The following is a 21500-nucleotide window of genomic DNA, read 5'->3' as shown; positions in this document are numbered from 1 at the left end:
TTCCCTGATGAGTTTGGTAGAACCTCAAAATCCCATCCTTTCGTGAACCTCGGGACCAAAAAATGGTCCCGCCCCAAAAGTGCTCTAAAAATGTTATATATCAATATTTTTTTCTACTTTAAATTAGTCAATCTTTTAAAACTACTTCTGCTTAAAATATCCATGTCAAGTTTTAATTATATTTTCATTGTTTTAACCCTTTAAATCCCAGTTTTATTACATGAGCGCCCTGTTTTTTTTAGCCCCAAAAAACAAAAAAACTAAATATTTTCCAAAAAAAACATTTGAAGTAATATTTGTTTGTTATTATAATTAGGCCTTTAGATGGACTAAAGATTGGCACCAACAGTCATTTCGATCGCCTTTTATTTTTTTTCCAGGAGCGCATTTCATAAAATGCACACTATCGACCACGCCCAAAAAGTGCTATAAAAAATTTATATATTAATATTTTATTCCACTTTAAATTAGCCAATCTTTTAGACCTACTTCTCCTTGAAATATTCATGTCAAGTTTTAATTACATTTCGCGGATTTTAACCCTTTATATCCCGGTTTCGTCACATGAGCGCACTGCTTTTTTTGCCCCAAAAACATAAAACATAAAATATTTTCCAAAAAAAACATTTGAAGTAATATTTTATTGTTATTATAATTAGGCCTTTAGATGGACAAAAGATTGGCACGAACATTAATTTCGATCCGGTTTTAATTTTTTTTGCAGAAGCCAAAAATGTCCCCAGGCGGCGCTGCTGCTCCTGCTCCCCCGGGGAGGAGTGCCTCTGCCGCGGGTGTGTTTCGCGCAGCGCCGGAGCATATGGTTCGGTTCCCGTGTCTGCAGCACACACTTCCGCTACCACGTGAAAACAAATACGTCATTTCCTGTTGATTAAAAAAAATTAATGCACCCTCAAACGAACCTAAGGTCAGAAAATGGTCCGGAACGAGCAGCGGGCCAAGCTGCTGCTGTACGCGGGAAATTAGTCTGCCTTTTCCGGGTATCTGTCTCGAGCAGGCCGCTGGAGAACATGTGTATGTTCCAGCAGGCGTCACATGTGGAGCAAGGGCGCCACCCGGTGGACAAATAAAAAAATTACAACTCTAAGGCCTGTAGTCCAAAACGAAACCTAAGCTGGAAACCTGACGATCCCTTTGACCGTAATTTTTCTGGCGTGAAAAATAGCGTTTATAATGGGTTTCAATGGGGCACAAATCGGCCACGAGGTTCGATAGTGGATGTATGCCTTTTATTCAGCCATTTAAGCTCATTTAAAAAACTCAGACTGAAATTTTAAAATAAAATGGGAAAAAAATACATGTTTGAAAATTTGGCTATACTCCATTAAACACAGTGGAAATGGCGTGGAATTAAAAAACGGAAAGGCCACGAAATGGTCCCAGGTTCTACAGAGGGTTAACTAGTCTTAAACTGATGCCTGAGGAGTTTAACCAGGCACTTGGTTGCAAAATGCGGAGTGATTCTAAAAAAAAAAAAAAAAAAAAAAAAAAAAAAACTAGGAAAAAAAATTTCACTACTTTAACGCAGGAAAAAGACAAGGCGACTAAACTCAAGGCAGCATGCATAACAAAGCAGTAGTACTTCGTGATGGTCCTTCTTTACTCATGACAGCTGTATAAAAAGGCAGTTACAGTAAAGAAGAAAAAAGGTTCAACATACTTTCATTGGCTTTAACAGGAAACCTAACCAAACCATAAATTGTTCCAACCACCCACTTCCTCCCTCCTCCTTTCAAGACACAAAGAAACTCCTCCCACTTGCAGTTCCAGCCAATAACATTGTTGCCAACAATGTAATCCATTATTACAAAGAGTCTCACGTATGTCTTTTTGCAATGCACTAGTAGACAAAGAAGAGACATTCAATCTTTTGTGATTAGTACATAAAAATATTAACAACATTTCAACACACAAAACTCTGAGGTGATTTGATAAACGCTCTCAGCAAGATTTCAGTCAGTGGTCTAAATGTAGAATGTACATTGCACTAACGTTTGTTTTTTAGGGTCTGACTTTGTCAGAACCTCCTTCTCTCGTGCTCAGAGCCTCCAGGTGAATGAACAGATTTAATAAAGGGGTGTGTAGCAGTGTCAGAAGTGTAGCAGCATACTCAGTTGGGCTCCCTGAAAGTGTATGTTTTGCATTATTTGATTAATTGAAAGGCACAGAAAGAAAATAGAATAAGGCTATAAGCTTTTCCTACATTCTCAGATTAAAAAGTAAAAAAAACAAACAAACATAATAGTTCATTGACCTAGTCCCTAAAAACTGGGCTTCTACGTATTAGCTGAGGCTTTTGTCAGCCAAAGACAGAAGTTGTGCAGTCGCTGTATCATGTGAGGCTGGTTGCAATGTGACCTGCAGCATGAAGCACAGCAGCACAGCTCAGGGACATGAAAAGAAAACCACACAACAGGGGAAGAAAAACCTAGCCTTGTTTAGACTGGGGAAAGGACATGAGTGAAAAGCATGCATTCACACAGACAATGAGAAAGGTTTACAGTGTTTACAAGTCAGTACAGTCGTTACAGGTACGAGGAGATGTGGAGCTCTTTGTCTAAATATTGTTGACACCTCTCCTGATTACTCTTCTCAATGCGCCCGGGTGGTTTTCCCTGCAGCCTGCGAGGTCAAAAACACAAATACGAATGAAATAACACGTGTACTTGTTTTGAAGTCTGTTACAAAGCCTATTTGCCTTTCATGCAAACTGCACCTGGGAGATGTCGACTCCAGTGAGTTTCTCTACAGCATTTGGCAGCTTGGTCATGATGTCCAACACTTCTCCAGCAAGTTTGGAGGCTCCTACATCTGCGCCACCGCTGGACACCATGGTAATCTTCTGTGTCGCTGACAGTGGCTTGCTGATTTCCTCTGCCATCTGCAGAACAAGAAAGATCAGAATTGGTATGCTTGCACCTTCAAAGTGTGCCATCCGTGAGCTAAGAAGCATGCGAGTCAGCTAATTCTTCTGAAAACTGAGCAGAGAATCACAATTTCAAAGAAATCTCAAAGGTTTAAAGCAACAATGTATCAAGCTTTGGGATATAAAGGTATATAATTAATATACCTTTTATGAATAACAGTTGAGTTGTGATTACTGAAATATGGTTAAAAAATATTTTAAAATCTTAAAGAGGCCTTGGAGTTGGAAAATGTAAAAAAAAAAGAAAAGGGGAAAAAAAACTTTTTATGCAAAGAGAAGTAAAATAAAATCAACATTAAGGACTAGCGCTGATGAAAATGGGTTGAAAGGCTAATATAAAAACCAATATTCATGATATTTTCATCCATTAGAGTCAAACTGACCAATGGCAGTTTCTCCAGCAGCATGTCCACCATGGCTCCTTCTTTGTACTGCTTGAAGGCCTCTGCCTTCTTGTTCATCTGCTCGGCCTCAGCACGGCCCTTAGCCTCCACGGCAAAAGCCTCTGCCTCACCCTTTATCTGCATGACAACACACAGAGCAGAAAAGAGTGACGATGGCAGTAGTCACATGAAGCAGGAGAGAAAGGAATGACACATTATATGATGCAAAGTCACAGGAAAGGTGATGAGAAAATTAACAGTAGGAAAAAACTGTGACAGAAAACGGGCGGTTCTCACTCTGATGGACTCTGCCTCAGCCTCAGCTTCCATGATGAGCTGCAGACTGCAGTAGAAAGGAAAAAAAAGAATGAATTTTTTTGTTGTTCAGTTCAAACTATACAGAAGCAATATTATGATTTAGTGCTCACCGCTGGGCCTCAGCCAACTTCTCCAGTCGGTATTTCTCAGCTTCTGCAGGTTTCTTAACCTTGGCCTCCAGCTCCTTCTCCTTGCGTGTGATCTCCTGCTCCTGCAGAGTAATCTGCTGTGTACGCTCCACCACTTGAATCTGCATCTTCTCCTCTTCGATGCGCTGCTTGGTCTTGGCCACCTGAAATGGAAATTCCAACAATTCTCAGCTTTCCATCAATAAAAACACAACATTTTGGACTTGGCCAGGCATTATGATGAGCGTACCTGAAGCTGATAGGCCATTTCTGACTCTGCCTTCTTGGCATTGACCTCAATGTCATAAGCCGCTTTCTTCAGCTCATAGTCTCGCTGGGCTTTCGCCATTTCAATCTCATTCTTGTACTGAGCAGACACCTTCTCCTGCATTGCGTGTGCCTCCTGAAAATGAACAGTACAGGAGAGAAAGACAAATTTGGTACTGCTCATCGGCATTATCTTGTCAGTACATGTCATTGTGCCGTCTTTCTCCCCTCTCCCCAACTGGTCCTTGCAGATGGCCGCTCCCTGAGCTTAGTTCTATTGGAGGTTTCTTCCTGTTAAAAGGGAGTTTTTCCTTCCCACTATCACCAAAGCGCTTGCTCATAGGGGGTCATATGATTGTTGGGATTTTCTCTGTTTTCTTTGTATAATTGTAGGGTTTTCACTTTACAATATAAAGTGCCTTGAGGAAACTATTGTTGTGTTGTTGTGGCCCAATCTAGATAAAACTGAATTGAAATGAACTGAACAGGCAGAATGACATTGACGATTATTTACCTTAATGACAGCATCTCGTTTGTATTGAGCCTCTCCAATCCTGGCATCCTTCTGCACCTGAGCAGTTCTGGCTTTACCCAGCGAGTGGAGGTAGTCCTGTAGAAGAGACAGAAAGGAGAGAAAGTGACAACCGACTACCAGAGAGCCTTATTCAGGCATTGAAAAGCAAAGTAGTACATCAGACAAACGAGTAATGTCGTTACCACAGAAGCACTTAGGCCTCATTTACGTCTACTGGGATGGCTCCAGGCTGAGAGTCGGGTAAGTCAATATCAATCACTTAAGAGCATTACAGTAACAGAGGAAATCATCAAAGACTAAACGCTTTGAAAACCTACATATTTCTAATGAATTTATCACAAGTCCATCAGCATTTGGCTTTTTTGGGGAGGCAATTTTTTGCATGAATTTGCTTATTTTTAGTGGTCTGTCTATCACTCAACGATACATCGTTTCCTGTTGCACCAAATATAATGCTCTGACAGAATATTCAAGATCTCATGGTAGATAAGCTGTCTGTTGACCCCAACACACGTTACAGGTTTTCCACGCAAAGCTTGCTTTATTTCAGCTTGCCATATTTAAAACAAAATCCTATTTTTCCTATACATGCACATTCAATCACCCACTGAGGAACTGACAATGGCCAGCTGGAAAGGTTTAGCATATCCCCCATGCCCTTCCAGCGTATTTTGTAATGCTTTTACAGTCAGAGTCTTGTCACCAGTGTTGGAAGAAGAAGTACTCAAACAGACTTGGCATACCTGATCGTCATGAACATCTTTCAGCGTGTAGCTGACGACACCAATCCCCATGTTGACCAGGTCAGAGGAGGCTACTTTAAAGACCTGCTCAGAAAACTTCTTACGATCCTGGTAGATCTCCTGCACACACACATAAAGATTTGCACACGTCAAGTTACATACTGTAAAAAAAAAAAAAAAAAAAAAAAAAAAAAAAGGCATGCCCTGTGCTAGTACTGAGTAATAAACATTTTGTGCATAAAAGTTCTGCAAAATGCATTTTAGGGCCTCAATGAACCAACCTCTACAGTCAGGTGGGCAATGATGGCTCTCTGGTGTCCCTCTAGTGTCTCCAATGCAATCTGAGCGATCTCAGCCTCAGACTTTCCCATGAACATCTGACAGGCAGCTGCCAACATCTCCTTGTTCTGGCCCTGGATCTTCACCTGGGGAAAAAAAAAAAAACACAGGTTAATGTGATCTCATTAAGACACTGCTATGAATCCTCCATAATGCTTCCTGTGTGGCCCGTGCTACAGACAGATGTTTATTTCACCATGAAGAAAATAGTTTATAACCTTTATAACCTAAGACCCAGCAAATCATTCTTGTCTTCTGTGGAGTTCATGTGACATGTCAAGCATAAACAATGCAGTCCTACAAATTTATGAGTCCTACTGTACTGTGAAAAGGAAATCCTTTCTAGTGATGCCACGGACAACATGGCCTGTTCTACAGCTTCCACATTTTATGGCAGTAGGTGAGGATGTGATACATGTTTTGCAGATATTGTTTTTCAATTGCTATGGATGAAATTGTTTCTTCAATATGAGATTCTTGAGTTTAATTTACCAGGATTTCAAAAAAAAAAAAGTACTGTAATTTCAACCATTTCAAAATAAACTTTTAATCAGTGAGACTTAAAAATGTGTTTTCAACCCATGCTGATACTTCAGGAAGCAGAGGGCTGAGTGTGGCAGAGAGGATTCTACTCAGAATTGTAGAAGTGGAGTCAGACTTTTTGCTTTCAGAGCATGAGGCAGAGGAAGGAAAAATATTAGAGCAGGAAGTTGAGAGCTCAGGAGGACATACCAGCTTTTCTGGAGTCTGAACACACACGCGCGCACACAAACACACACACCTTTTATATCTTAGTGAGGACATCTGATTGACATAATACTTTCCCTTGCTGCTTACCCTAACCATCAAAAATAAATGCCTAACTCATACAACTCATACCCCTAGCCTAAACCTAACCATGAGCTAATTGTAACCCTGACACAAAAAACACATTTTCAGCCTCAAAAACTTCCTTCCAAACTTGTGGGGACGGGCATTTTGTCCCCATAAGTGACACACACGCACGCACGCACACACACACACACACACACACACACACAATCAGCTAAAAGTTCTTAAACTAGTTACTCTGTTGATTTAAATAACTATTAATATACTGCTAAAAGTGAATTAAACTGTACCTCGCCTTGTACCTTTCTTTATTAATTCTGTTTTAATCATAATGAGATTCACTTGAACTGTGAGAGTTGATTTTAAAGGCAGTTTTGTGCCATGTGACATCTAATTATTCCCAATCTGTTGTAACTTCAAATTCTGAAAAAAAGTTCTCAAACCATACCTGCGCAATGCCGGTGACAGAGATAGGGACACCATGGCGGGTGTAGACTTTGTCACTCTTCACATTTAGAGTCAGGGTGTTGAGTGTGATCCTGATTAGACCAAAAACAAACAAACAAAAAAAGACCAAAAGGAAGGGTGGAACTGATGAGATTCAAAACGTGAGAGCAAGGGTAACAGTAACATTGGAGAAACTAAGACTGCTTCCCTGATAATGGCAAGCTTCCCTATTTGCGGTCTCTGTCTTTATTTCACACTACGATGAACTGCACAGCAATGTTGTAGCTATAAAAACTACACAAGGGAAATTAAAATGAAAATGGGAATGACCTCTGGATTTGTTGAATACACGGCAAGACAAACACTCTTCCTCCAGCAATCATTAGAGGTGGAGAACGGCCGCAGCCTGACAAAAGAGGGGAAAACAAACATTAACAAATCCATCCAATAAGAGTCACTCATTCAGGAACTGATTCAAGAGAGCACAGCTGAACTTGCAACCTTTCATGACAGTGCGACTCATGCAATTCATCCACAACAGCTTGCGCCATTGGAAAATTCCTAGCTTACTCTAAACTGTCAGCAAGTCTTGGCCTTATCACAAGACACATGTGACACTTGTACACAACACTTCACTCTAACAATCCAATTCCAGGATTACTCTGTCTTTTGTTTATTACACTGATCTTCTGAGCTGCAAGTTTCTAAACAACAATAAAGCTTGCAGATGCTATGGTGAGAATATTCTCATGTGTTGTTCACAGAAACAATAATTAATCCATTACCAGACACCACCATCGCTTCATTGGGTCCACATGTGTAAAACATCTTGAATCCTAAATTTGAGACACACAAAAAAACTTGTGAGAAAAAAACCCCCAATGGACTTGATTTGCCCTGTAAAAATGTTTAAAGTAGAAAATAAATGTATGACATGTATAAAGAGACAGGTGGATGTATCCACCAGTACAACACACAAAATATAGATTAAATCATTTTTTATTACAGCGTCTCATTGCTAATTTAAAGGCAATGAGTCCTATGCTGCCAACTATATTTTATTCATGTCGGTTTAAACCATTTAAACCTAATTAGGTTTCCATGTTTTTCCCAGCGACCCTCGGGGCTCCTCCCACTCCCGCCAGCCCTAATCTTCACACGGAACTCGGACTTTCAATGTAATAGCTGGAGCAACCAAAAAGCACATGAAGCACAAAAAAGTACCGATAATGGCAAACAAACACGGGTGTTGGATGTAAAATTAAAAACTTTAAAGAAAGCGACCTAACCTGCGTATTAAAATTCGCTATCTCGCTATTTAATCGAGTCTGGGTCGATAACGTGGGGGTTAAAAAAAACTGCCCAGTGTTTACGCTACAGCACCGCGATTTAACACGTTAAAACGAGCACTCCGGTTAACTTACCGTTATCCGGTCAGGTCAAAAGGAAACCTCCTTTTTTATATAAAAATAATGATAATAGTAAAATAAAGTCGGTTTTACTGTTGCGACGGTGAGAGCGTTGCTGCCCGTACACTGCAATCACACTGCAAAAAATGTCTGATGAGTGGGAAGTGCTCTGCGACCACGCCCATCCTCACGCTGACAGTGACGTAAGTGTGTCTGTTGTCATCTGGTGGCTTAGAGCGACAACTGCACCTCCACCATATCTATTTATCTATCTAGCAAAGAATTTATGATATCATGATACAAGGTTATAATAGTTAACTTAAAGTAAAAACTAAAACTAGAACTAAAGAAACAACTTTTGAAAAATCTACAAACACAGAATAAATATTCTTAGTTTTAGTATTTGTAATTTTGGTTAAAAACATTACAACTTGCCTGATGAGGCAATGATGAACATGTTTATTCAGACATTGGATGTCTACATGCTGGTGAGTCACCCACCTTTAAAAAGTTGTTTTTTCACAGTAATACCTGTGATGACCAGTTTCTCTTTATTTTCAGGACTATTTACATTCTAGATTTTCACTGAATGCATCAAAACTATGAATGAATACATATGGAATTATGTAGTAAACAAAAAGTGTGAAATAACTCAAAACATGTTTTATATTTTAGATCTTCAAAATAGCCACCCTTTGCTTTGAATGCTGCTTTGCACACTCTTGGCATTCTCTCGATGAGCTTCATGAGGTTGTCACCTGAAATGGTTTTCCAACAGTCTTGAAGGAGTTCCTAGAGATGCTGAGCACTTTTCGCCCTTTTTGCCTTCACTTCATCCCAAACCATCTCGAATGGATTTACGTGGATTTTAGTGACTGTAGAGGCCAGACCATCTGGCGCAGCACTCCATCACTCTTCTTCTTGGTCTTACACAGCCTGAAACTATTTTAAAGATGATAAAAATTAAAACAAGTTAATAGTCCAGCTAGTGTTTCTCATTTGCCTTGATAAGTTATCAAATACACCTTAATTTTTGTATACAATATAATATACGGAGAGCATCATGTGAGGAATAACCTGCAAAAACCCATAACTTGTTCATAACCTTTTGTTTGTCTCTTAAATGTAAATATTAACCACCATGAATATCCCATGGCTTTCAAAATGGCAAATACTTTTGCCACTACTTATAAACATACAGTCTATGGTTTAAAAAGAAGATGACGAATTCTTAGCCATGTAATCTGTGTAACAGGCAATACTGTGTATTCTGAATTCAGACTATTCCTACAAGAGCAGCTGGCATGTGCAAGCTGTTGCCCCTGTAAATGTTTATCTAAGCACATTTGCACTTGTTGATAAATTGTATGTCTGTTAATCTCATTACTTCCACTAGTGGGCAGTGTTTACCATTGCTTGAATTAAGATGTGACAAAATACCCAATCCTAAATTTTCAAATACCAACAAAGGCATCTGTTAAGTAGACTCTATATTGATGCATTTTATAAAATGTGGGCTTCAGAGGTGTTTCCAGAGGCAGGAATATATGGGTGGCACTGTCACACCTGAAATATGATTGGACAAGAGTACTGTTAGGGTCAAAGTTGAAATTGAGTGACAGTATAAATGTGACTAGACCAACTTATTAACTTTATTCATGGATTTTACTGAAGTACAGTTTTAAAGTACTTTTACTGCATATAAGCATCGGTGCTTTTTACTTCTGCTCTGTTATAGTTTGGATAAAAATGTTGTACTTTGTAGACAGGGTAACACTATAATATGGCCTTTGACTAAGGGCTTAATTGTACTCTAATTAAATGGAAATTCAATGTATTTTATGTAATTATATTTACCTGCAAATCCTTAAAGGTAGGCACACTAGTAGAAGTGCTTAACGAGTCAGGTTTTAGAGCAAACAAAGAAATAATGACACTGTAACTAAATATAAGTAGTCTCTAAGTAAATTAAAGTAATGTGTTGGTAAATGTAAGTAGTCTGTAAGTAATTTTAAGTAGTGCCTAAATTCTGGGTATTTTACAGAAAATGAAACACAGATTATACTGTAATTGATAATGACTACCGCATAAGCAATTTTAAGTACTACTTTCTTGATAATTTTGTGGAAGCACAAAAAATATTTCCCCGTCTTATATTCTATGTACACTGTACTTTTTCAGGCCACAGGCCATATTATGGAGTGGCTCCATCATTATAATGTCACATAAACCTGCAAACTTTGATGGTATTTCTTTTTTTTTTTTAGTCCTTATCAGATTATTATTGCTAAAGTAAAAGGGCAATTTAATAATAGAAGATCTGTCAGGTACATAATGGATATTAAATAAAGAGGTAAAACAATGAGATGTTAAGATGTAAAACGGCAAAGTTAAACTACTCCATATTGCAGCTCACACCCCAAAAACATATTTAAAATGTGAGATCAGGAAATATTAATATTACAGTCAAATTGCTTGCTACTTAAAATTACATATGCAGGATGTACATTTATTGTTTTGTTTTTGTTTCCTGTAAAAACCTGATTTGTTACCCCCTTATTCTAGTGTGCCGACCCTTAAGTATTGGTAGGTAAATATATTTACATTGTAAATTCAAATAAAATACATATTAAACATAATAAGATTTTATGTAATTATAGCAGAATTTTGCTCTTAGTCATAGGCTGTATTATAAAATGCTACTATACTGCATACATTTATGCTAAAGTTTTAGTTACTTATTAGTTTGCAGCTTTTAAAATATATATTTTGCCATTGGGGCATAATTATGGACAAACTACCCAGCCTCGTGACAATATAATGGGGATCTACATATTAATAAATCAGTAATGATGAATGATCTGATTAGAAAATGTATATGATTCTGAAAGGGGGCATTGTGCATGAGTACTTTTAGTCATTGTTTTGTACTATTATGTAAGCAGAATTATTACTTTTAGCCAAGTAAGAGACCTAAATACTTGTTTGATCACTTTGTGATACAGATATTAAATTAAAAAACACATTTTTCAGGCTCTTGTGCAGTGCAACTTTTCCTATAATATCTTCATGAAATATCTTTCCTGTAAGTGTCCAAGCAGTCAAAGGATGTACAGGCACAGGTATAATTTTCAAAATATGTGTTTTAATATACCCCCAAAAGACAAAAATAATCTCAAAAACACATAATAAAGAAAATAAGTTACTCTGAGAAAGAGGTACATCCATGAAACAGACGTCTACTCAAAGCTACTGCTTAACAACGGAGCGAAAGTTTGTGGTGTCCCCGGGATTCCCATGTGCTTGTTTGCCATTCACCTAGGGACCATTTTTGATCCGAGGACACCACAAGGGGTATTACATTCAAAGGCAGACACCACAATAACTACATTTAATATAAAGAAACCATGCGGTCACAACAGGCAGTTCACTCCCTTTGATTAGTCTCTGTATTTAATCCAGCTCCACCCTCAGCCTCCTCTTTTACTCAAACAAAGAAGGATGAAAGCAGCCTGCAGGTAACTCAAAAAATAGAGAAAAATAATACAATTTATTATGTATATAGTGGTTGCTGGTACAGTGTTCAGTGCAATCAGTGTAGTGTCATAATGTGTAATAAGAATAGATTAAGCAAATGAATCAACTCACTTTTGGTATTACAACTTTAACGACTACTTAATTAACTTAAATGTTAGAATGTAAGATATAAGGTTTTACACTCCCACCTCAGGAGTATCTCCACATGCAGTCTGAACAAATATTACCACATTTTTTCAAGTGTGTGGTTGTTGGTACGACCATCACACATCTATTTTCTTAATTGCTTGTGCAAGTCAGGGATGCATGGGGCTGTAGAATATTCCAGCTGCAGGGTGAATGGACACCCTACACTGTAAAAACATATATTTTAGCATTTTTACAGATTCATTGCAGGGCTAAGTAACTATTAATCTAAAGTGAAGCTAAATTTGATTGCAGATGCATTCACAGCTAGTAACAATTATGCTTAGTCATTTACCCAAATGTGCTGAAAGTGTCCTTTCTGTCTTGAACAAGGAAGAAAATAAAGAATAGAACCAATGCAATGGAGTAAAAATATCAATAAAGTGTGCCATTTTCTAAAGATCTGTCAAGACTATTTCATAGCCTATACACATTATCATTCTTTAGAAACAGTGTTTAGTTTATTTTCTGCAATCCATTGCCAAACATATATAGATTTGCTCCTGTTTTCCTGAGATCATCTGCTGAGAGCTTGGATCAGAGGCCTGGCACACACCCCTCCTACACAATAATTCCTACCCTTGCATTTTCACATTGTCTTGTGGTGGCTAATAAGTACAGCAATGCACACATATGTAAACTATATGTAAGGTATTGCAGCTCGTTTGAACATGAAGCTAGAGAAAGGCTTCAACATGCTGTTGTTTCAGCAGCTAGTCCTGATGAACCGGCTGACCCCATCTTGTCCCCACTTCATCTGTTTCCTCTGCAGAAGCAGATACAGTAATGGGTTGTCGTCATCCTCTGGTAGCTAAAACAACTGTAATGTATCTTTCTGGCATTTTTTTCCAGACACCAGCTGGTAACATTCTGGTCAATCCATATATCTAATTTCCACTCCCAGATCTGCAGCTGTGAGGCTCCTCCTCCTCCGTGCTACTCCGCTCAGCCAATCCCCGTCTGCGGCAGCGGTGTCTGGCCACGCCCAACCCTAGCCTTAGCTCTGGAAACGCTCCAGCGATATAAATCCATTGTCCGGCACATTCACACCAGTCTGCGGTCGGCTCCTCGTGCTCACTAAACAGCTGCCTTTTTTTGCTACCCATTGTAAAACTTTTGCATCCATAATGAGGGAAATCGTGCACATCCAGGCCGGCCAGTGCGGTAACCAGATTGGTGCCAAGGTAAGAAAATATAATGCAAAGAATGTATGTTCTTAAAAGAAATAGAATAAATTCTGTGTTTTTCTGTCACAATTCACGTTTAATAATCAGGACATAGTTTAATCATTCGGCTTGTCTGGAAAAGAATTCTCAGTGAAGACAAAGGATACCCTTTTCTTTTCATGCACCATATATCTTTTAGCATATAAATATAACTGTAAATGTCAAGTGATCACTTTTGTGTGCGTCTATTTTTTTTTTACTAAATATTGTGCACTGCGGTAACTGGTGGGTGGGTGTGGAGCAGCAGAGCGCAGCCGCTCGTATTGAAGTAACGGTATAACGGGGGGCTCTTGTGTCTCGACTGGTTTTTGTTCACACAACGCCGGGCGTGTCTGCGTCCCCGGCACTTCAGATTCAGCTGACCTCAAGACACTGTCTCAGGAAAAGAGACAGAAAAAGGGAGAGAGGGAAAAAAATCAGTCTATTCTTTACTTGTCAGATCTCCCCGCACTCGAGTTTCTTTGTCTTGCACAGCCAGATATGACTGGTATTCCAGACAATGAGTGGGGAGCTGGGCTTGAGAGGCCTACTTATGCCCCCCGCTAAAGACTGATGGATCAATAGTCCATACTGATTAGATTATTGATTTGGCAAGCTTTAAAGGAAGACTGCAGTTTGGGGTGCTTGGAAAGCAGAAGAGCTGTTGAAGGGTGTGGCATGGATAATTGGTCAACAAAAAATTCTCCCTTTATTTATTTTTTTTAAAAGCTGCATATTAACAAAGACACGATCTAAATACTTATAATCAAGATTCACGTAACTGCTTTTTTAAAAATCTAATTGTATATGTTTTTGCTGCATTTTAATTCTATATTCCAACAAAAAAGGGGGAGGGAGTCAAAGTCTGCATAGGCTCAGTTCATCACCCACCCATTTGTTATAGCAACAATTGCAGTCAGCTACAATAGGTTAGATAATGAGTGGCCCATTATTATCCCTGTTTTACTATCTCCTTTTGTTCTCCAGCTGATCATTTGCCACAGACAGCATATGTTTAAGTAGAACAGTAATCTCGCCCTGCTATTTAGATGGACTGTAGTTTAAAGACTACACTAACAATGGCCCATATTTTGCAGGATGCATCATTACTGCCATGATGTGCTGCTGACAGATGTTCTGTAAAACAGGGCCTTCTTTGCAATCAATGTCTTTCCTCCCCTAACCAAATTAGGAGAAGGGTGGGGGAGGAATGGAGGAAACAGCTGATGCACAGTGGGTGAAGTCACTGGGTTCTCAATTGACTTAATGTGCAGTTGCTGGCAATGTCTTGGTAGACTAATTTTAGGAAATAAATACAAATTGTGCCCATTATATGTAATTCTATTTAGTATTTATTGCAGTTGCACCAAAATCAGTTGCAGTAAAAAAAAATTAATTAAGTTACTAAATTCAATTTATAAGTGCCTCCTTATTTAAGCCCACTGCTCCATTATTTCCTTTGTGTTAATGATATATGATGTAAAGATAGCTGCTTGTAGCCTGGAAGTGAGGATATTCTGGATTCCACCCCCCAAGGACTCATTGACTCAGATGTCCAGCGGGTATGATTGACAGAACTGCTGAAGGGCTACACTGTGGTGAATTAGGTCAGGGTGTGGCATTGCTTTCTGCTTATTGTCCTCATTCTTTCACTGTGGTTATTTTCAGTCTTTATCTACTCTCGTGTCACTGTAGCTGTCCTAGCATTATTTTTTCTTTATTCTTGTTTTTGATTTTGTGTTTCTTTGTTCTGCTGTGTTGATCTTATCTTCTCCATATTAAGGTCACTTAATCATTTTTGCTTTACATGGCCTTATTTAGATGTCATGATACTTGGTCCACAGCTGACTCCCAATCTCTTAAGCAGTGCTCTGCTATACAGCCAGCTTATCCAGATTATTCCAAATCCTCGTATTGCGCTGTTAGCAGGAAATCACCGGCTGTGTTGAAAAGAAATGTCTGAGTTGGACGATATCAGTAAATATGGTAGAGTAATACGCACTGACAAGATTTATTACGACATAAACACTCTAAAAAATCTGAATGTAGTCTTTAAACAGTGAACAAGACATGAATTCAGATCTGAAGGGAGTCAGTATCTTCAGTGTCGTCTGACTGCAAATGGATTTTATTTGCAGGTTGGCCCGCAGACGGATCTGTAGCGCCTTTGTTCCTCCCTCCTTTGCATTTTACATATGAAAGAACCGCATTCTGCTAAGTCATCACTCGACACTTACGGAAATCTCAAAAGCAGCGTTGTTGGGAATGGGTTCAGATATGGCTCGCTGAAAAATGGAAAAATCCTGTCATTTCCATCAGAAAACAAAAATGCAAACCCACTGCTGTTTTCCTCATTTTCACCCCCACCCCCCGATCCCATGAACCGCACATCTAATGGGTAGATGTGTACTTTCGTTGCAAGTAACTGTCATGTGATATCTTCCATTTTGTGTCTGCAGTTCTGGGAAGTGATCAGTGATGAGCATGGCATCGATCCCACGGGGACTTACCATGGAGACAGTGACCTGCAGCTGGACAGGATCAGTGTTTACTATAATGAGGCCACAGGTTAGCTGTCTTCCTAACTCATGTTAATAAGTGAGGGTATATTATATATGGATTCATTTTTAACTTGACAATTTAATTCCAAAGTATGACACTACATCTCTTCTTGCATTCTCATCTCTACTGTACTGTTACTACACCTTTTCACCTATATCCAAAGGTCCTTCCTTTATTATTGAGCTGGTGTTTTTTTGCCCCCTTTTCTTTCTACTTCTCTCTCTGTCTTGCTCTCCTCTTCTTCTCTTTCGTGTGGAGGAGGTAAATACGTGCCTCGGGCCATTCTGGTGGACTTGGAGCCTGGCACCATGGACTCTGTGAGGTCTGGACCCTTTGGTCAGATCTTCAGACCTGACAATTTCGTGTTCGGTGGGTGCCTTAAAGACATATCTCATGCTCCTTTTTGATTTAAGGAAAAATGTTACTCACTTGAATGCCACTCCTTTTCCTTCAGGTCAGAGTGGTGCTGGAAACAACTGGGCCAAGGGTCACTACACAGAGGGAGCCGAGCTGGTGGACTCAGTCCTGGATGTGGTCCGCAAAGAATCAGAGAGCTGTGACTGCCTGCAGGGTTTCCAGCTCACCCACTCACTTGGTGGAGGAACTGGATCTGGTATGGGAACCCTGCTCATCAGCAAGATCCGCGAAGAGTACCCAGACCGTATTATGAACACCTTCAGTGTGGTGCCTTCCCCCAAGGTAACATCTCCTTGTGATAGCACATGATAGATTTTTGGTTTTAATTATAGTTTCTTTGGCCTGAGGTTTCTCCTAAGATCTTGAAACTAAATAGAAGTTCTGTGTTCGCAGGTGTCAGACACTGTGGTCGAGCCTTACAACGCCACCCTGTCGGTCCACCAGCTTGTAGAGAACACAGATGAAACCTACTGCATCGATAACGAGGCTCTGTATGACATTTGCTTCCGCACCCTGAAACTAACCACACCCACCTATGGAGACCTTAACCATCTGGTGTCCGCCACTATGAGCGGGGTCACCACCTGCCTCCGCTTCCCTGGCCAGCTCAATGCAGATCTGCGCAAACTGGCCGTCAACATGGTGCCTTTCCCTCGTTTGCACTTCTTCATGCCTGGCTTCGCTCCTCTGACCAGCAGGGGCAGCCAGCAGTACCGCGCCCTCACAGTTCCCGAGCTCACCCAGCAGGTGTTTGATGCCAAGAATATGATGGCCGCGTGCGACCCACGCCACGGCCGCTACCTGACAGTTGCCGCCGTGTTCCGTGGCCGCATGTCCATGAAGGAGGTCGATGAGCAGATGCTCAATGTGCAGAACAAGAACAGCAGCTACTTCGTTGAATGGATCCCCAACAATGTCAAGACCGCAGTTTGCGATATTCCACCCCGTGGCCTCAAGATGGCCGTCACTTTCATCGGCAACAGCACTGCTATCCAGGAGCTGTTCAAGCGCATCTCCGAGCAGTTCACAGCCATGTTCCGCCGTAAGGCCTTCTTGCACTGGTACACAGGGGAAGGTATGGATGAGATGGAGTTCACTGAAGCGGAGAGCAACATGAATGACCTGGTGTCAGAGTACCAGCAGTACCAGGATGCCACTGCGGAGGAAGAGGGTGAATTTGAGGAGGAAGCTGAAGAGGATGCTTAAAGGTCAAGATGTGAAGGTCAAGAAATCATCGCCAAAACAGAAAATAATCAAAACGGAACAACCACAAGTAACCAAGAAACCAACATAGTGTCAAGATCACTGCTAGAATAAAATTTTAGTGTCTGTTAGTTTTACCTTGTCATTGAGTGCAAATAAAGTTGTCGACTGAGAACTCATTTGCCTCTCATTCCTCTTCGCACATACATGCTTTTCATCAGTTTAGCCAGTCAGAAAGTAAGATCCAGGCCCTCTCGGTGCAGTATACAGTAGGCTAGATAGAGCTGCGAGTTACTGGAAAATCTAATGTGATGTAATGAAAGGGTTTATTTCTGCTCCATAAGCATTATGATGGCTAAGGGCCCACATCCATTTGCAACATTCTGCACCAACCCACATTCCCACAACTATCTGGCATTGAAGAGATTGCACCCTGCCAGTTTTTAGATGACAATAACATAACACCAGAGAAAGTAGGAGGGCATTTGCTGGTTGAGTAACCTACTAATTATATACATGTGTTATTTGAGATGTTTACATTTTGTAGGGAACTCATAAGAGCTATTTCATTTTGGGGATTTAAGATAAGATAACACTTTATTGATCCCACAACGGGGAAATTTTTGCGTCACCTCAGCTCAAGTACAGATATATGAAGGAAATACAAAAATACAATTAAGTACAATCAATGAAAAAAAGTAAGATAATACACTATATACAATGGTAGCATACACAGTATGTGATTATGGATATAGTTGGAAATATGGAAGACATAAACTATATAGCTTGGAAGGTCCATTATGCATGAAGTGGTGACCGTGGATGTTCACAGTGTCCAGTGACTTATGACATCGTGATTGAGGAGTTATAGAGTCTAACTGCTGTTGGGATGAATGATCTGCGAAAGCGCTCCTTCCTGCAGCGAGGGTGTTTCAGTCTCTGACTAAAGGAGCTGCTACAGTACAGTAAAGGTTTTGACAAGAGGACTTCTTTTTCCCTGGAAATACAATTAAAAACAGTTTGACAGGTAAACTCCACATCAGGGGTGGAAATTACAATATCTTACAATAGAGGACAGTTTGCTACAATACATCAAGATATTGATGTAACTGAAGGAAAAACATTTAAAACACAGAAAGCAGGAATTACAGATTTCTTCATTGCATTGAGGTGTACAATAATGTGTAAATTTCTTGAGCCACACCCATTTCTTTATATCATGCTAAGGAAATGTGAAATGGGTAGAGTGATTTATTGGAACATGACAACACAAAAGGAAATACAATAATTATGGAAAAAATGTTTTTACAGTTCTAACCTGAACTGTCTTAGGAAGGCTTTAAAAAATCTTCAGGAATATTTTTCAGGCTTCTCGAAGCACATTCAAAGCTTGCCTTTGGATGTTGGCTACCTTTTATTCTGCTCTCTGTGAAGATAATCCCACACCCACATTGTGTGTTTTTCTGTCCAGGTATGTTTTTACTGCATTGGCACCACTGGATAAAATGCAGCCTCAAACCAGGGCAGGGCCTCCAGTGTTTTAAAGATGCCTTTAGACACTCACTGTTGTACCTCTTGAACAGGGATGGGCAGTAACGTGTTACTTGTAACACGTTACTGTAATCTGATTACTTTTTTCGAGTAACGAGTAAAGTAAGGGATTACTATTGCCAAAACGGTAATTAGATTACCGTTACTTTCCCGTAGGAACGCTGCGTTACTGCGTTACTAAAACCATGATTTTTTGCGAGAATGTCTCACGACAGTGACGTAAGCGAGTGTTCCATTAGTGACAACAGCTGTGTGCAGATCAACAATGGATCACATATCGATTGTGGGAGAGAGTATGAGCGTGTAGCGTTTAAAGCGTGGAAGTACTGACCTTACTTTGAGTTTGATTCCATAAAAAGTGACAAAAACATTAGCGTCCATCGTGCGTGGGAAGAAAACTTCTTTTTACAGCGAAAAAAAACCCCTAAACTTCCAAGCAAGCACCGAGTGTGCTATGACGTAATGGGAAACTCACAGAGAAACTCGCGGATTCTTCAACTGACCGCGGCACACCTGCACCAGGGTAAACCTCCGCCTACCCCAGTCCTGCTTTACGGGTAAAAATAGAGCAACAGGACCGCTGAGTCTTTGACTTTATTTATGTTCTGCTGTGTTTTACTTGCATCTATTTGAAAGAGTGAGTGTAAACACAAAAAATATTTTATTTTATGTGCTGGAATGTGTAGAAAATAGGTTTAAATGTTAAACTAATTTATTCAACTCAGAGAATGTTGCATATAATTAAATTTTTGCTTGATGCATAAAGTTAAAAGATTAAAACTGATAAAACAAGTTAAAAAAAGAGACTTTTCCATTTGATTACATTTTGTATGATGGATTATGCAGTAAAAGTAGAATTGGGCTGAAAGATCTATCGCTTTATCACCTCTTCAGGTTGTAAATCGTGTTTTTAAAAAGTAACTAAGTAACTAAGTAATTAATTACTTTTGAAAAATAAGTAATCAGTAAAGTAACGGGATTACTTTTTTGGGGAAGTAATCAGTAATTAGTTACTGATTACTTTTTTCCAAGTAACTTGACCAACACTGCTCTTGACTTCCTTCTTAAAAAAAATTCAAATTTGGATACACCACTCAGTAAGACTGGTCACTGATTACATCACCTTTTTCTCGCTGTTTCCCTTCCATAAGAATGCCACCAGCCATCCTTCTATTTATAATTTGTTTTTCTATAAGTAATATATAATAAATCTACAACACAGGAAGGAATGCAGTTTATTGCTATCAATATTATACCCCACCCCTACAGTGCACATCATCCAGCTCTGTGACTTAAGGTCACATAAGCACTTTAGTGGACTTTCGTGGCCAAGGCATGCAGCAAGAGTTGGATCCCAAAGCAAAACTGTGCTGCTGGGCCACTAATTCTCCTACTCATGCACCTGGGTTTTGATGCAATAATTTCTCTATGAATATAAAACATAAGCACAAAATTTATATAACTGAATTTAGTTAGACCCTACTTGGGACAAGGCCTCAATAAAGCAGCACCAAATGCTTATTTTAACTCTTGAATCATGCAAATTTTAACTTTTGCAAAACATTCAAAACTAGTGTCATGAAGAGGGAAAGATCTTACATTATTTATATAAGGATATGTGATTTCTATATCATTATATATCTTATGGAGACAGTTTAGCTCAGAGGTGTTAAACTTATTTTAGTAGAATAGAATAGAATTCAACTTTATTGTCACTGTACATGTCACAGGTGCAAGGCAACGAAATGCAGTTTGTATCCATCCAGAAGTGCTTTAGTCATGATATAGATGTATTACAAATATATATTAGCAATAATATAGATATGTAAGTATATTACAGAAATTGGTCTATTATGGTATGTTATAATGTACACGGTATGAAGCAGGGGCGGAGCGTGGGGGTGGCTTACGGGGCTTAAGCCCGGGTTGTTTTGTCAGAAGCCCGGGGTATTTTGGAGTGTAATTTTTTCATAGCTAGATGCCTGGCTGACAACTGTATAAAACAAAAAGTACACACAATATTCGAAGCACATAGTGCACACTGTGGGAATTTACGACTGTGCGTGAATCCCCCCCTGATATTGGTATGATCCAAGCTCAGGCACTAAGCGACTGAGCGAGGGGGCGGGGCAGCTGCTGCCCGTGAGTGCGCTGTTGGAGAGACGGAGCCAGCCATACTAAGGAGAGCTTAAGTTTGACCAGGTACCAAAGCAAATCATTCGTACCGTACAAATAATGTAAATATGACGGTGCATCACGAAAGATTGATATGAAACTGATCACTTGACCAATATTACGTTACTTGCTCTTCAAGTGAATCAACAAATGGCGAAATGAAAAGCCGAACAAATGCTATTTTTTTTTAGAGTCTTAGCTTACGTGTGTTTATTTCATATTTTCAGTTCTTACCCTCCCCGACTAAATCGGTTTCAGTTATGTACTGAAACATAAGAATGGACATTCGAGGGTTCTTTCAAAGAAAAAACTCAGGTAAA

The 21500-nt window shown here is 39.6% G+C and overlaps 2 protein-coding genes across 2 annotated transcripts; one reads left to right on the top strand and one right to left on the bottom strand.

The window, feature by feature from the left end:
• Nucleotides 1–1551: 1551 nt before the first annotated feature.
• On the bottom strand, nucleotides 1552–8486 carry flot1b (flotillin 1b). Its single transcript, XM_085365455.1, has 13 exons — nucleotides 8360–8486; nucleotides 7721–7771; nucleotides 7266–7341; nucleotides 6937–7027; nucleotides 5600–5743; nucleotides 5319–5438; nucleotides 4555–4650; nucleotides 4024–4176; nucleotides 3756–3937; nucleotides 3625–3670; nucleotides 3328–3465; nucleotides 2735–2899; nucleotides 1552–2640 (listed from the first exon to the last, which is right to left on the bottom strand). Exons 2-13 carry the CDS (start codon nucleotides 7761–7763, stop codon nucleotides 2611–2613), a joined length of 1284 nt encoding a protein of 427 aa, XP_085221581.1. The 5' UTR covers nucleotides 7764–7771; nucleotides 8360–8486; the 3' UTR covers nucleotides 1552–2610.
• A 4650-nt stretch (nucleotides 8487–13136) lies between these two features.
• tubb5 (tubulin, beta 5) lies at nucleotides 13137–17600 on the top strand. The gene is made up of 5 exons (XM_085366438.1): nucleotides 13137–13251; nucleotides 15732–15840; nucleotides 16093–16203; nucleotides 16289–16533; nucleotides 16645–17600. The coding sequence occupies exons 1-5, from the start codon at nucleotides 13195–13197 to the stop codon at nucleotides 17455–17457; spliced, it is 1335 nt and encodes a 444-aa protein (XP_085222564.1). The 5' UTR covers nucleotides 13137–13194; the 3' UTR covers nucleotides 17458–17600.
• Nucleotides 17601–21500: the final 3900 nt, after the last annotated feature.

Source organism: Diplotaxodon limnothrissa, linkage group LG11, assembly GCF_057381915.1.
Source record: "Diplotaxodon limnothrissa isolate DT_005_m linkage group LG11, D_limnothrissa_male_GT1.1, whole genome shotgun sequence".
NCBI lineage: Eukaryota > Metazoa > Chordata > Actinopteri > Cichliformes > Cichlidae > Diplotaxodon > Diplotaxodon limnothrissa.
Note: the sequence above shows the minus strand (reverse complement) of the source record. Positions and strands in the feature narration are given on the sequence as shown.

Coding starts and splice junctions, on each gene's coding strand:
- tubb5 (XM_085366438.1), top strand. CDS start 13,195: ATGAGGGAAATCGTGCACATCCAGGCCGGCCAGTGCGGTAACCAGATT. Junction 16,204..16,288: donor ACCTGACAATTTCGTGTTCG/GTGGGTGCCTTA, acceptor CTTTTCCTTCAG/GTCAGAGTGGTGCTGGAAAC. Junction 16,534..16,644: donor GTGTGGTGCCTTCCCCCAAG/GTAACATCTCCT, acceptor CTGTGTTCGCAG/GTGTCAGACACTGTGGTCGA.
- flot1b (XM_085365455.1), bottom strand. CDS start 7,763: ATGTTTTACACATGTGGACCCAATGAAGCGATGGTGGTGTCTG. Junction 3,671..3,755: donor AAGTTGGCTGAGGCCCAGCG/GTGAGCACTAAA, acceptor TTTCTACTGCAG/TCTGCAGCTCATCATGGAAG. Junction 2,900..3,327: donor TGCTGGAGAAACTGCCATTG/GTCAGTTTGACT, acceptor CTTGTTCTGCAG/ATGGCAGAGGAAATCAGCAA.